The 16,081-nt window shown below is 38.5% G+C and overlaps 1 protein-coding gene across 1 annotated transcript in view; it reads left to right on the forward strand.

Moving 5' to 3' along the window:
• The window catches only part of LOC124602586 (ubiquitin carboxyl-terminal hydrolase 34), a 499,996-nt gene that overhangs the window by 345,610 nt on the left and 138,305 nt on the right, over positions 1 to 16,081 (forward strand). Inside the window, exons 34-35 of the mRNA XM_047136330.1 lie at positions 6,767 to 7,068; positions 13,868 to 13,994. Of these exons, the coding sequence (XP_046992286.1) occupies positions 6,767 to 7,068; positions 13,868 to 13,994 (429 nt within the window). The remainder of the gene's footprint in view (positions 1 to 6,766; positions 7,069 to 13,867; positions 13,995 to 16,081) is intronic.

Raw genomic sequence — 16,081 nt, forward strand, 5'->3', positions numbered from 1 at the left:
ATGAATTTTGTTTTTAAAATCACATGGGTTAATTGTGTTTGTGTGACATATACTGCTGTATAGTCAGTGTTTAAAACATTTCGAATAAGATCGAAAAGAGGATAAGATGGTGAACTTGGAGAATATACATGGCCCAAATGGCTTATTGCACGTTATAACAGCCCTCATTCCACCATCACACCCAGTCTTTTTACTTCTCTCCTTCTCCACTGCTTCCTCCTCCCCACTCCCCTCTCACTCCCACCACCACCACCTCTCATCTGCCCTCTGTCTAACCTGCAGCACTTCACTGTCCACCACCCTCACCATACTATCCCTCCTCATCCCACCCCCACCCAGTCGCCACTCCCATCATGGACTGGTGCTGCTGCTTGCAGTGTGGTTTCAGTTGCCTGAGACTGCGGTCATGTGCGAGTTGCGTGCGTGCGTGCGTGCGCGCGCGCGCGTTTGTGTGTGTGTGTGTGTGTGTGTGTGTGTGTGTGTGTGTGTGTGTGTGTATTGTTGACGAAGGCCTTCATGGCCGAAAGCTTTATTTACTTGTGACAGTCTTTTTTGTTGTGATTATCCGCGACTCAGTATCTCTTCTGAAAATGAGGCTAACAATTGTCTGACGAAGAAATTTCTTCGTCAGTATCTCTTCTGTTTTTTTATTTCAACCTTTGATCATAATATAAATTCTTTTGATGATGAGCAGTTTCAGTCAGTAATGACCGTCTTCAGATTTGTTCTACACCATGTCCTAATGTGATAAAGCTGTAATGGCATCGTCAAAACATTTATACACTCAGCAAAGCATCATCACGTAGAACTAAAATATGGTGTAAAATAGGCAATGTTGTCCACAGAGTCAATTCGCAACTCAAAGGCTGGAATAAAAAAAAACATTTGACAGTATTGGATCACTATTCATATTCGCCACTATGTCGCAGCTGGTGACAAGAGAAGACGATGTGGTAGATCACATCAAGCCAGTGAGAAGGCTGATGACTTAGAAAAAGATGAAAGTGTGGCAGTCTGGAGCAAGTTCCATCAAATTCTCAAAACCTTTAAGGATTCTTGGCAGCTAAGTTACATATTTTTGTACCACAGATGTGGCAGTACTAAAAACCTTGAGTTCAAGGAAATGGTTGAGCTACTTTTCTTATGACACTCTTTTTTCATGTGTTCTGATTTGCCAACTGATTTCCTTCTTCCAGCACTTGCATTTTGTATTTTGTAATATACAGTTGTTGAGTACTAAACCATATGGAAAGCAAAGACTCATAGTTTGGTATCCCTTGTCACTTCCACTGCTGCACCTGACATGAGAGACCTCTCACTGTTCTTGGCTGAAGTAAAATACTGCCGGGTTCTCAATTTTATATAACCTAACCTCAATTATTATACTGTAATTGGAATTATTGCAAACTTTCCTATTATAATGTTAAACAGTCAGATTTTGTCCACATGAACAGAACATGGTCATTATCCTCTCTTGAAATATGATTCATGTACCCATAGTATGGTACTTCATGTAGAGCAGAAAGAATATTTTAAGATGTTTTGCTTATAAATACCAACATATGAGATGCGATCAGACAGTAAAGGGAATTTTTGTTGTTCTTAAAGAGTCTTTATTTATTCATCAACATCAAATTTGTCTCCTTCAAATTAATCCCCTCAGATATAATACACTTGTGTCAGCACTTTTTCCCAATCTTGGAAGAACTTCTTTAATCCAGTTTTCATTACACTCTTCAGCTCCTTCAGTGATTCTGTTTTTATCTCATTAATAGTAGCAATACGTCGTCCTTTCATGGTTCTCTTGAGCTTCGGGAATAGGAAGAAGTCTCAGAGGGCCATGTCTGGTGAATACAGTGGCTGAAACAACATAACAGTTTTGTTTATCACTAAAAATCATGAACAAGCATTGAGATATGAGTGGGAGAATTATCATGATGCAATTTCCATGAAAAGTTTTGCCACAATTCTGGTTGTTTTCTCTGGATTGCTTCAGCAAACAGAACATAACTTCTAGGTAGTATTCCTTATTGAGCATACGACCATAAAGCAGGAACTCATGATGCACTACCACATAGTAATCAAAGAAAACAATGAACAGAACGTTTACACATGATTGAACTTGTCAAATTTTTTTCGGTCTTGACTCTTTGGCAGTTTCCAATGGGACAATTGGGCTTTGGGTTTCAACATCATACATGTATACCCACATTTTGTCACCTGTTATAACCTTCTTCAGAAGTTCTGGATTGTTGTCAACTTCATTCAGCAATTCCTGAGTGATGTCTACATCACATCGCTTTTGGTAGTAATTCAACAGTTTTGAAACAAGCTTTGTTGTTACACCTTTCATCACAAAAGATCTGAAAATATTGCTCAGAATGGTCAAAGGATATGCTGATATCATCAGCAACTCTCTTATGGTTATTTGGCAGTTTTTTGAAACCAACAGAACCACTTTCTTTACTTCTTCCACACCACCATCAATAACTTACATGCTAGGGCATCCAGGGTGGTGGTCATCATTGTCTTCAACATCTTCTCGGCTCTCTTTGAAGCATTTGTACCACTTGTAAACTCTTATCTTACTCATAGTAGATTCGTCAAAAGCCACATTCAACATTTCAAATGTAGTGCTCCACTTTATTCCATTTTTCAAGAAAAGTTTAATGCAGATTCTTTGATTCATCTTTTTCGACCATAAGAATTTGCCAAGCACTCGTAAACACGTATAACCTTTTCAATTCTTATTAATAAACTGAATATTAAAAACAACTGAAAATGCAAACATACCTCAGGAACATGCAACAAGACAAACAAAAAAATACTGAAAATTGTATGTATAAAGAAATTAAAAAATTCCAATTATTTTTTGATTACACTTTGTGTCTCATTAAACCTAAAAATGTTAATTTGTTTTGAAACTGTAATCATTTTGATAGTTTATAGAGGCTTTCATGATAGAGGTAAATGAAATAAATTACAAGGTTAACTTTTATTGAAGAGAGAACCTCCTGCATTCTTCCACAATCTTGGAAGCATCTCTTTTATGTGTGTGTTTCTTTTATTTTTTTATTTATTTTTTTTTTCTCCAGGCAAGTAGGGACCTCTCAAAAATGGAAGAAATGATGAAGATATAAATTATTGAAAGGAGCATTTAGCGTACTGACAGTTCAGGATAGAGAACAGTGATTAAAAGTGTTAAAATTCATTAAAACAGCCCTGACCACGATAAATGTTTATTTGGTAACCAGTTTCAATCTATAATTTAGATTATCTTCAGGCTTGAAGCACAGCAGTACAATAGTAATACATATGCAGAGGGAGTTCTGTACAAAGAGATGGTAATATGGCTAAAAAAATATTTCAAATGAAAGCTACAATAATAACAGCTATGGCCTTGCCACAGTGGTACCACCAGTTCCTGTCAGATCACCCAAGTTCAGCGCTGTCGGGCTGGACTAGTACTTGGATGGGTGACCATCCGGTCTGCCGAGTGCTGTTGGCAATTGGGGTGCACTCAGCCCTTGTGAGGCAAACTGAGGAGCTACTTGATTGAGAGATAGTGGCTCCGGCCTCAGAAATGACATATGGCAGGGAGAGCGGTATGCTGACCACATGCTCCTCTTTATACACACCTGTTGGCTGAGGATGATATGGTGGTCGGTCGGTACTGTTGGGCCTTCATGGCCTATTCATGTGGACTTTAGTTGTTGTTGTTGTTGTTGTTGTTGTTGTTGTTGTTGTGTTTTTTTTGGTGGAGGCAGACAGAGCAATATCTGAAAGAGCACGAACATCAACTGCTGAATAAGGCAACATTAAACAAGAATATATACTGTAAGCATTATATCATTGACAGAATTACCATAGCAATAGCTTGCCAGAATTGGTAGTTAACACTGCAGAGTTAGCATTAATGAAATATTTCATATAATATAATATAATAAATAGTACATTGTTCTTATAAATAAATTCTGTGTAAAATAACACTCCAAAAAATATAAATTTATCACCACACAAACTGATGACAGAAAATCGCGTAAATAAAAGAAACTCAATTGGTATATCTAAAATATGCATCAGTTAAATCAGTAAAGTTTGTCAAACCATGTACTATTCATATTAAAATTATTAAAATCCTAAAATATTTTATTGATTATGGAGATATTTCGTTACTGCAAAGTAGAATGTTGAGGCTTTGGAGCCAGTGTCTGTACAAGCTTACAACCAGGTTCTTGATTTCATTTGTAGTGCCTTATGTATCTGCTGTGGAGATTACCTGTTGGCATCAAAAACTCTTCTCAGGTGTAGAAGCTCGTCCTTCAGACTGCTGTCGTCAGCAATGACATGTGTTCTGTGTACTAGAGTTCTGAGTGGGCACAAGAAAAGCGGAGGAAGACACGGAAAGTTTTAAATCCATGGCTTTCCTGCCACATGTGGGAAGCTTTTCATCAAAAATAGGATGGATCCTCAGGAAACAAAGTGAAAGTGATTTTTGCCCTCCACCAAAGACTGCAGCACTCCTGGGTTCCATTAAAAGATAATTTGGTGCTTCGGAAGCCTGGGGTTTATAAGATCCCCTGTGACTGTGGCCGTTCATACATTGGACAGACAACACTTAATGTCCAGGAGAGAAGCACAGAGCACTACAGGTACACCCGTGTCTTACAACCTACTAAATCTGTGGTGGCAGATCACTGTATTGACACTGGGCACTCTATTGGTGTGCAATAATGTCGAAATTTTACCCTCAACTTCATCTTTCTGGGACTCAGTAATGAAAGAAGCAATTGAAATTTGGTTGGCGACTAATTTAATTAATAGAGATATTGGCTTCAGCTTGGACAAAGCATGGAATCACGCAATTTCTGTAATTAAATCACAAAGACGTCACGACGGTACAGCTCTCAGTGACACATCAATATCGCCATTTGGATCGACTGCACAGCCATAGATTTAATTTCCATGCATATGTTACACCTCTTTGCTACCTGTCAATGTCACTGGCGCCTTGTGTATCTTTGGCCGCATACACAGTGGTTCGGTCCTCGAGTTTAAAAGGACGGAGCAACTGCTGGAGCGTTAGTCACCTCGGCTCACTCTGAAGATGGCTGGGCATATTCAGCCGAAATATTAGAAGCAGGAGAAACTGAATTTACCCGGCTGCATACCCAAACTTTTATGGAACAGTCTTTACGCTGCAAAAACATGAAGATGCACTTCTTGAAAAGTTCTTGACCAATTTACTTTAAACTTTTACATGATACTCAAATACACATCGAGACTGACATGGGCTACATATTTTTAAAACAGTACCAACCGACTGCAGTGTCATCTTCAGCCAATATGCATCACTGGATGTGGATATAGAGGGGCAATTGGTCAACATGGCTTTCTCCTGGCCATTGTCAGTTTTCGTAACTGGACCTGTTACTTGTCAATCAAGTAGCTCATCAATTGGGTTTACGAGAGCTGAGTGCACCCTGCTTGGCAACAGCACTCAGCAGGCCTGGACAGTCACCCATCCGAGTGCTAGCCAACCCAGCAGCACTTAACTTCAGTGATCTGACAGGAAACGGTGGTACTGCTACGACAAGACCATTGGCAACAATGTACACATTTCCTGTTGAAACCGAATTCAAGAAAGAAAATGTTTGGTGTGCTCAGCTGTGAAATTGTGCAGTTTTGTTTTTGTTCTCACTGTCAGGCAAATTGTTTTTGCTGTATGTATTCATTGTCATTATATATATATTTTTAAATACACAGCAATCTGTAATTTCGTTTTCTTCTTCTCAGTTGCTTTTCACAGAAAACATAGACATTTTGTGTATGGCTTATTGGCTTGTGATTCAAATAGCACTATGGAATACATATTTGAAATAACAATGAACGAGGCTAAAGTTGAGAGGGAGGAGGGAAGACAGGATGGAAAGAGAGGAAGGGGCATGAAATGGTGTAGTGACGGGGAAAGAGGAGATGGATAAAGAGACATTGGAGAAAGAGATGAAGAGAGAAGGGGAAGGAGAAGATAGATGGGGGAAAGAGATGAAGAGAGAAGGGGAAGGAGAAGATAGATGGAGAGACAGAGGTTGGGGGGGGGGGGGGGGGGGGAGAAGTAAATTAGGATGTATATCCAATTTCCACATATATTTAGGCAATTGCGAAGCTTTGCTGATTTAGTAAGTATTGTATATTACCTATCTGTCCCTATGACAGACATTTAAGTTTCTGAGAAGTTTGAACTTCTAGCACCATTTTAAATTGTTGGATGCTTTTTGTAGGTCAACAGATCCTACGAACATGTATTGACTTTTGATTTTTCTGAAGTCCTGCTTTCCTTATTAAGTGCAACATTACAACTGCCTTTCTTGTGCCTTCGCCTTTCCTAAAGTCAAACTGATCATCACCCAACAGATTCTCAGTTTTTTGTTCCATTCTTTTGTATGTTAGAAAAAGAAACTTGTAGTTGCATATATCCAGGACATTAAATTGAGCATTGTTGTATTTGGATTTGTTTGGGTTTCAGAAGTTAGGTTGGGATTTCAGGTTTTGCGAACATATGGGTGAAAGAAAATGGACATGTAAGTGGCACCTTGTACCTGATATACTGGGTTTTAATTAATTAGGGAGATACATTCTGTGAAATCTATTTCTATCTATTCAGTACCATGAAAATTCTTCGTGTCCTATATTTCTAGTATCAGCCACACTGTTGAACCATGTATAATCTGCAACTGTTTCTTTTTGTTTTCTCCTCAATTTTTAGAGCAAGACATATGACTCAGTAACAGATAAATTCATGGACTTCAGCTTTGAAAAAACAAATAGCGCATATATGCTGTTCTATGAATGGGTAAGCCGCGATGGAGAGCAGCGGGGCTCAAAGGAAGAACCAGAGGCAGATGCTCTCACAGTACCACAAGCAGCCACTGCTGCCTCACCACCTGCTGCTTCCAAAGCACAGCAACAACCCACATTTGAACTTAGCAAAGAGCTTGAAGACTGGATCTGGCAAGATAACATGCACTTCCTTCAGGATAAGAACATCTTTGAACATACATACTTCAAGTAAGTACTAAGAAAAGAGATTGCTTGATTATTTTTAAAACTGACATAACAATTTGATCTGAAAATAATTATAATAATAATTAAAGATGGGGAAGAATAACACTGTCATGTATTTCATAGACACTGTAAGGCTGCATTTACATCTCTGCACATCACACCTAGTTTCTTTGGACCTATGCTTGCCCCACATGCAAGTAGAGGCACGCATGTAGGTGCATGCCTCTTTCTCAACAAGTGCATATGAGCATTTCCATTCACTCTTAGGGAGAACCAAATACGCCACTGTAGTGAACCAGCTGCAGGTACAGGTTCAATGTGCAAGTGTAGCTGACAAGTAGGCAGTGGGTTTGTTTTTCAGAGCCAGCCACGTTTGCTGGCGATGTGCACTAGTGCAACTGGAGCATAAACATGATGTCTAAAGGCTGGCAGAGGAGCACCTAACATTACTTACAGGGCTTACTGCGAAGAATGAAACATTTGCTAAATTCTTAACATGCTAGTGTGTGTGCTTTATTTATATCACAAAATTTGAAATTGTAATGATGAATTCTAAGTATGAGAACAATTTTAATCTGAAGAAAAAGATAACAGTGATCAAGTCAGCATGCTTGCAAATTACTTCATTTAAATTTTTTGAATGTATATTTTTGCATCTTGTATAGACCTCATCTGTTATTCAGACTACCCGTTTGATTAGCGTTCTTCTATTACACCACATTTCTAAAGCTTCTATTCTCTTCTTGTCTGAACTGCTTGTCATCCATGTTTCATTTCCATATAGGCTCCATTCCAAACAAATAGCTTTAGAAAAAATTTCTTAAAATTTGAATTTATATTAGATATTAGCAAATACTTTTTTTTAAATTACAGAAATGCTTTTTGTGCTATTACCAGCCTGCATTTTATATCCCCTATACTTCAACAATCTTCAGTTATTTTGCTGTCCAAATAGCTAACCTCATCTACTGTTTTTAGTGTTTTATTTCCTAATGTAATTCCCTCCGTATGGCCTGACTTCTTTTGGCTGCATTCTATTACTCATCTTTTAATTTGCTGATGTTCATCTTAAACCTCTTTTCAAAACAGTATCCATACCATTGATATATTGATGAGAAAAATATCAGCTGCACATTGTAAATATACTGCCAGTTTTAGAGGTGTATATTTAAGTATTGATCTATTATTAGATATTCTGTATGTCAACAAGCTAGCTGCATCCTTATCCCCCTTACAGCAAGAATTGAAAGGAAAATGGTGCACTTTCTGCTTGATAATAGTCACTTTGCTAACAATGATAACTGCATGTAAGTGGCACAATAAAAGGTGTCCAATGGACCGATCATTCAATTTTGTCACATAACGGATTTGTCTGGAACACTTCATGCCAACTTCCCTGTTCTTTCTATTCTACAAACACCAGAGACCTAGCAGTTGTAACATCAGTATTGTCTGATGAAGTAAAATTTTGCAATTTTTGTTGGTAGTGCCGAGTGCCAATTATATCAGCATTACCCCTCACACATCTCTGCCCCCAGCAATATCAATATTGTCATTTAGATTTTTGTTCATCTTTTTTCAGCAACTTTTTTGAAAGATGCCGATGTGAAGAAATGGCACGCTAGTTTCATTAAAAATTGTTTCTTAATGCAACTGGTGTGCTATTTCTCCATATCAGAAGTCTTTTTATTCCATTCACACTGCCAGCCCCCCCCCCCTTTGCAGTCGGACTATTTCTTTGTGCCATCTACACTTCCTTCACACAAAGAGGAGAACTAGATGTGATGAAAGCCTAATAAGTAGTAAGACTCCTTCACACACTGAAAATAAAATAATGTTCTATTACATTTTCAAAAGCACAATTTTATATACAGGATGTATCAAAAAGAATTATCCGATTTAAAAAATCATAACTATTATGTTATTTGAGAAACTCTATGTGATCAAAAGTATTCAGACACTCCAAAAAACATACATTTTTCATATTAGGTGCATTGTGCTGCCACCTACTCCCAGGTACTCCATATCATAGACCTCAGTAGTCATTAGACATCCTGAGAGAGCAGAATGGGGCCCTCCGCGGAACTCGCGGACTTCAAAAATGGTCAGGTGATTGGGTGTCACTTGTGTTGTAAGTCTGTATGTGAGACTTCCATACTCCTAAACATCCCGAGGTGCACTGCTTCCGATGTGATAGTGAAGTGGAAACGTGAAGGGGCATGTACAACACAAAAGCGTACAGGCCGACCTCATCTGTTGACTGACAGAGACCGCCGACAGGTGAAGAGGGTCGTAATGTGTAATAGGCATCACACAGTAATTCCAAACTGCGTCAGGACCCGCTGCAAGTACTATGACAGTTGCGGCGGGGAGGGGGGGACCTGGATTTCATGGTGGAGCGGCTGCTGATAAGCCACACGTCAAGCTGGTAAATGTCAAATGACGCCTCACTTGGTGTAAGGAGCATAATGTTTTTGTAAAGGCAATTTGCCGGGCCATCCCCAAGTGCCTGGCACAGATGTCGAACATGTCCGCCATAGCTTGGTGTCTGCAGAAGTCTGTTCGCTGTGCAGTTCGACAGCTGAATGTACCCCCGATGTCCATCTGGCATGTGTTGAATTAACTTTTACACATGAAACCATACAAAATTTAGCTACTACAAGCTCTTTGTGAAGGTGACAAACAACAATGTGTGGAGTTCTGTAATTTCGTTCTTGGCAAGATGGAGGATGACAGTTTTCTTCCGCACTTAATGGGAGGTGACGAGGCAACATTCCATTTAAATGGAAAGGTGAACCGCCATAATGTGAGAATATGGGGTATGAAACAACCACTCAAAGTTGTATAACAAGAGAGGGACTCTCCAAAATTTAATGTGTTTAGTGCAGTTTCATGGGAAAAGGTGTATGGTTCTTTCTTTCTTTGCCAAGAACACTGTTGCAGGAAGCGAATATCTCGATATGCTTCAGAACTTTTTTTCTCCCACAGTTTCAGACTGATTCGAATGACTTCATTTACCAGCAGGATGGGGCACTGCCGCACTGGCATATGGAAGTGCGAGAGTTTTTAAATCAAAGGATTACTGAATGATGGATCGGTTGCACTGTGCCAAATGATTCAGCTTTACATTATTGGCCTCCAACGTCACCGAACCTGACTGTATATGATTATTTCTTGGGGGGGGGGGGGGGCTATGAAATACTCTGTTTATGAACACAGTGAATGAACTGAGACACCACATAACGGCAGCTGTGGAAGCTGTAACTCAAGACATGCTCCCTGCAGTGTGGGAACAATTTGAATACTGCATTGACATATGCCATGCATATTGAACACCTATAAAAGGTATTGGGGGGGGGGGACCTTGTTGAGTTTCTCGTTCACCAGTAAACAAAATTCATTGTATATGTTTATTAGTTTCAGAAATATTGATGTGCCAAATTGGATGGTTCTTTTTGATACACCCCGTATTTACCAAAGTATCGATACATCGGGGGAAAAGTACCACTGATCTATACCGATATTTTCTGGAAAAAATACCAATATGTCGATATTTTATCAACACCCTTATTTCCAAGTCCTTTGTTCTCTCTGACAGAATTGCAATAATGTTAGCAAACTTCAGAGGTTTTGTTTCATCTCGCTCAACTTGAATTCTCTTCCCAGGCTTTCCCTTGGTTTCCTTTACTGCTTGCTCAGTCATCAAGGATAAGTAACAGCTCTGTCTCATTCCATTCTCTGTCTCATTCCATTCTCAACCACTATTTCCCTTCATGTGCTTCAATTGTTATAACTGCAGTCGGTCTCTGCACAAATCATAGATAACTTTTTGCTCTCTGTATGTTATCCCTGCTACCTTCGAGTGTATTTCAGTCAACATTGACAAAAGCTTTCTCTAAATGTACAAACAGTATAAAATAGGTTTGTCCTTGAATCTATTTTCTAAGATAAATTGTAGACTCAGTATTGCCTCCTGTGTCCCTACATTTCTCCAGAACTCAAACTAATCTTTCCCGAGTTCGGCTTCTACCAGTCTCTTCTGTCAATCTCATTTTTTAGACGTTTGTATTCATTTTCACCTGCTTTATTTCTCATCTCATGGGTTAAATTCAGTATTTCCTGATTTTTCCAAGGATATCTACTAGGTCTATGTGATCCTGTGCTACCTTCACTATGTTATTTCTCAAAGCTACACAATCATCTTCTATTGTAATCCTTTTGCTTGTTTCACTCCAGAATTGCCAAATGTTCCGTCTGAAACTTTCAATGACCTCTTGTTCATTCAGTTTATCCAAGTCCCATCTTACAAAATTGATACTTTTTGCAGTTTCTTCAGTTTTAATCTGCAGTTCATAACCAATAATTTATGGTTCGCATCCACATCTGTCCTTCAAAATACCTTGCTCTTTAAAATTTGATTTTGAGATCTGTGTCTCAAATATCTCCAGCAACACCACATTACGAAGACTCCTAATTGTTTCATTTCTGTCATAATCAGTTGTTTCATACTCTATTTGAGATTTGGCCCAAACATAGCTTTTCATATTGTTTTTGTAGGAAGTTTTTTCCCTTGTACAATTGTTACTATTATGCCTTTCATGCATTTTCCATCTGCTTCTATGCTACTTCAGATATAGCAAGATTTGCCTCTCTCTTCAAGAGTCTCTTGACCTAATTTACAGTTAGGCCCCAGCTTGTCTATATTTTCCTGTTATATATTTTCATCAGCTGTGTGTCTTTGTAATTTAATATTGTTAACTCATAACACCTGTAGGAATAGATAACAAAAGACTCTCATTTTTAAGTTGGAGACCAGATCATAAGAACAGAGAATTTTGACATTTGTCTCTTGAGTGATATTTCATCTGTGGTATTACATCATGTTCTATTACAGTCTTTCAGGCTTTTGAAAACTGTCTTCATCCTCACTGTAGCTTCCACCTATAACCATATACATGACGGTAATGCTACATCCTATGCTGGGCAGCTTGTCAGTATTGAATGTGCCAGGGATATTGAGTGCACTAGTGGTCTGAACTGTTTGTCTACATAGCTTGTGCCAAAAATGCTTTAAACCTGGGTACCCGGAGACTCAAATTATCTCTTACCTGTGAAAGTATCTTAATGCCACAATTTTTATGTATGTCCTATTAGACTTAGCATTGAAGTACAGAATGGCATTAGCCTGATGCTGCACAGCCATCTAAATGTAAGTCATAATTCTTTGATTCCCATTGACCATTTGTTGTATGCTTAAACTATGTACTGTAAAAGACGCTCTAGGAGAAAAAAAAGTCCTTACGCAAGTGCTTGTATTCTAGTTAACAGGAACAGTATTGCTGGAAGAAGCTACTGTTCCCCATTCTGCCGAAAGTTTAGTACCAAATGTAATAGTGCATAACATCATGATATCTTATTTTGCTATTGGAGGGAATGATTTGTATTTCAATTTGATTTAGTAGGACAGATAGTACCAATTCTACCCAATAGGTCACAGGCGAGCGCATGCAGCTGGCCATGCAGACCTATTGCACCATGTTTGCTCCGTGTTCTGTCGGTGCAAACAGCCTTCCTCACTGATCAAATAAGATATTTAAAATAACTTAAGTGATGTTTCAAGGGATGTGTTTACTCATTATTTACATGTACGATGAAGTTACTGTGTTCACGGATGAACTGAGTCTATTTGAAAGGCAGCTTGGGAAAGCAACCTGTACTGTATTTTGTCACTACAGTGTGCCCAACCACAGATATTGTGATTTTTTAGCAAGACATGCTATCACTTTATCACAGTTTTGAGACAAGAATTCAGAACATAAGGAGTCTAGAAAATGAATTTAAATTATTTATCACACCATTTTCTGTCACACTAGATACCACATCTTCAAAAGTTCTATTACAATCTACTAATTTACAAAACTGCATTCTGTTCAAGGAGAGTTATTAAGCAGGAATAATTTGTTATTGTGGTATTTTGAAGTGCATTTTCCAAGCTTCCCAGAAATAAACCTGACATCAAATCTGCAGATCAACATAATGAAACAGCTTCTTCCTGTCATGATAAGGATAAAAACTACAGAAAGATTGCAGATTCACATCCAGCACTGAAGAATTGTGTGTGTCATATGGAAAAATGGGGTCTGAACAAAATATTGCATCAGTTGCGAATAAAAAGATGTCATGTTCCATAAATGTTACAAAATGTTAGTAGATTGACAGACAATTCAAACACATCTCATAGTGATTATACTTTGTTAGTTGTGGTCAAAACCAGTAGCTGGCATTGTTGTGTGGAAAGTATTGACTACCACACTTAAGCTGTTTGCCTTTTCCTTTCCACTTCTGACTGCAGGCACCTGGCTGCCCACGGGTAATACTCAAACTGGAAGAGCCTGGACTGGAATAGAAACAGTTACTAGAATCAGGAGCACTGCATCCTTAGAGAAGTAATTTGAAATTTAACAGCAGCTACACTTCTGATGATAAACATGGAGATAGCTCCCAAAATCTTCAGATTTTATAAGTAAATGATCCGGGCTAAAGCGGATTATATTATCCCATCGAAAATGTGTGTTCTGCTCCCTTTTTTCTCCAAGTGTGCTTTTGTGTGTGTTCTCCAAGTGTGCTTTTGTGTGTGTGTGTGTGTGTGTGTGTGTGTGTGTGTGTGTGTGTTGGAAGTAAGACTTGACATCTACTGATGTGCCATGTGGCTAGAAAGATTAGTGACTTGTTTCACACACTCTTAAATTTTGATTGATACTATGTGTAATACAGATACTAAATGTGTATTGTTGTTTTCCAGCTTTATGTGGCAAGTATGTGGATACATTCCTCAGACTCTCATCAGCCTGCAGTCCGATATTACAGAAATGGCTGCTCAATTGTCCACATCATTTTTTGTGGAGACATTTATCCATGCTAAAGAAAAGGTAAATAGAAACTGACATGTTTATGTTGTTTTGCTCCTAAACTTATTTTTTTGTTGAACACTTACCAGTGTTAAAAATTGGACACACAAACTGTACACAGATAATTAAATAATAATGATCTACCAGTGATTAAAAAAGAACAGTTGGTTTAAGATTGATTGAACATAATAATTCAGAAGAGCTACCATCAGTATATTGGTAATTAGTTTCCATGTCAGATTCCACAGACAATATTTAGGAAAGTTAAGATAATGAAGGTGCTGTAGATACGGGAGAAACCCACAGTTATCCATTATTTGCAACTAAAATATGGACAACTGAAACCATGTCTGTTGACCACAGAAGAATATTAATTATAAACATTTCTAAAAATAGTGACAGATCCGATTGTTGCAATTATCATGGACTTACACTGCTCTCAGTTGATGGTAAAATTCTGTCTAGTCGCTTGATACCCCTAAGGCTGAAAAATCTTTACCTGTAGAACAGTGCTGTTTTATACTCAACCAAGGAACAGCCATCATGATCTTCGGTGTTAGATTAATGCAGATAACAAAACTGTCCAATGTATATGATCTTTATAGATTTTGTGAGGGTCTTCGGCTGAGTAAAGTGAGATTTACTCTAGAGAACAATAGGATCCCATTTTGGCCAACTCTAAAGATGAGCTAAAGGTCTTTCTGAATGTATATATGTATTTTGAGGGAACTATATGCTCAATCTTTGCAGATTTTGTGACACAGATACAGAGTTGTGATTGTCATTTAGGATTTGAATAACCTGTTGTTTTAAGGTAATTTTTTATTTGCTGAATGAAATTGGTTTTAATACTATGAGGGTCATTCAGTAATTAACCCTTTAACTGCTCTGGACGTATTAAAGCGCTCGCCTTTGTACCTGTCCCTGTGTGCTCTGTACGTGTTTACGCGTGCTGCCAATCCTTCTACCTGGTGCTCTGAACGTTTCTACACATAGACACATTTAGAGTACCAGGTAGAAGGACTGGTGTCGCGCGTAAACATGTTCACAGCACACAGGGACAGGTAGAAAGGTGCATGCATTAACATGTCCAGAGCAGTTAAAGGGTTAAAGATAAAAATTGGTCTGGAGAAGAAAGGGGTTCATTTTTACAAAACATTACTTTTTCTCCTTTTCAACATAATCTCCTTGAACATTTATGCACTTGTTCCAACAGGCTACAGGCTTTTTTATTCCGGCTGCAAAGAACTGTTTATCTTGATGCTTGAGCCAATTTCCCACAAACTTTTTCACATCCTCGTTGTCCTGGAAGCTCTTCCCACGTAATGCCTCCTTCAGTGTACCATACAAATAGAAATCACTAGGTGCTAAATCAGGACTGTAAGGGGATGAGCCAGTACTTTCCAGCCCATTTTGTGTATGGTTTCTGGGTTAGTTAAACAATATGAAGACATGCATTGTCTTGCTGGTGAATCACACCTCTCCTCTGAGATCCACAACATCTCTCTCTCATATGGCTGCCTTCACCTTGTTCAAAAGCAAATCCGAGTAGTATTGGCTGCTCATTGTACGCTGCTCTTAGAGATAATCACAAAAAACTGGAACTTCAGCTTCCCAAAACACCATCAACATAACTTTTCCCACTGATACTTGGGTTTTGAATTTTTTCTTGACAGGTGAGCTGGTGTGCTTCCACTCCATGCTTTGTCTTTTTTATTCTGGCCCATAATAGTGAACCCAAGTTTCATCACAAGTTAAAATTTTGTTGCAGAAGTGCTCACCTTCTCTTTCGTAATGTTCCTTTAGCTCTGTGCTCACTCTCAACCTCGTTTCCTTTTGTAGCCACGTCAACTCCTTTGGGACCCATCTTGCACATGTTTTGTGGTACTTCAGCTTGTTACAGATAATGCTATGAACCGTACCAGTACTTACTTGAACCTTATCAACTATCATTTCCACAGTCACACGTCGGTCGGCATGAATAATGTCATTAATTCGACTTTCAAGTCAGGGAGTTGAAACTGCAACTGGTCGGCCAGAATGGTTTCGTCAGTTACTGAATCACGACCATTTTTTAACTGCTCTACACACTTGTAAAAATTTGCTTG

The sequence above is a fragment of the Schistocerca americana genome, chromosome 1 (genome assembly GCF_021461395.2).
Source record: "Schistocerca americana isolate TAMUIC-IGC-003095 chromosome 1, iqSchAmer2.1, whole genome shotgun sequence".
Taxonomy (NCBI): Eukaryota; Metazoa; Arthropoda; class Insecta; order Orthoptera; family Acrididae; genus Schistocerca; species Schistocerca americana.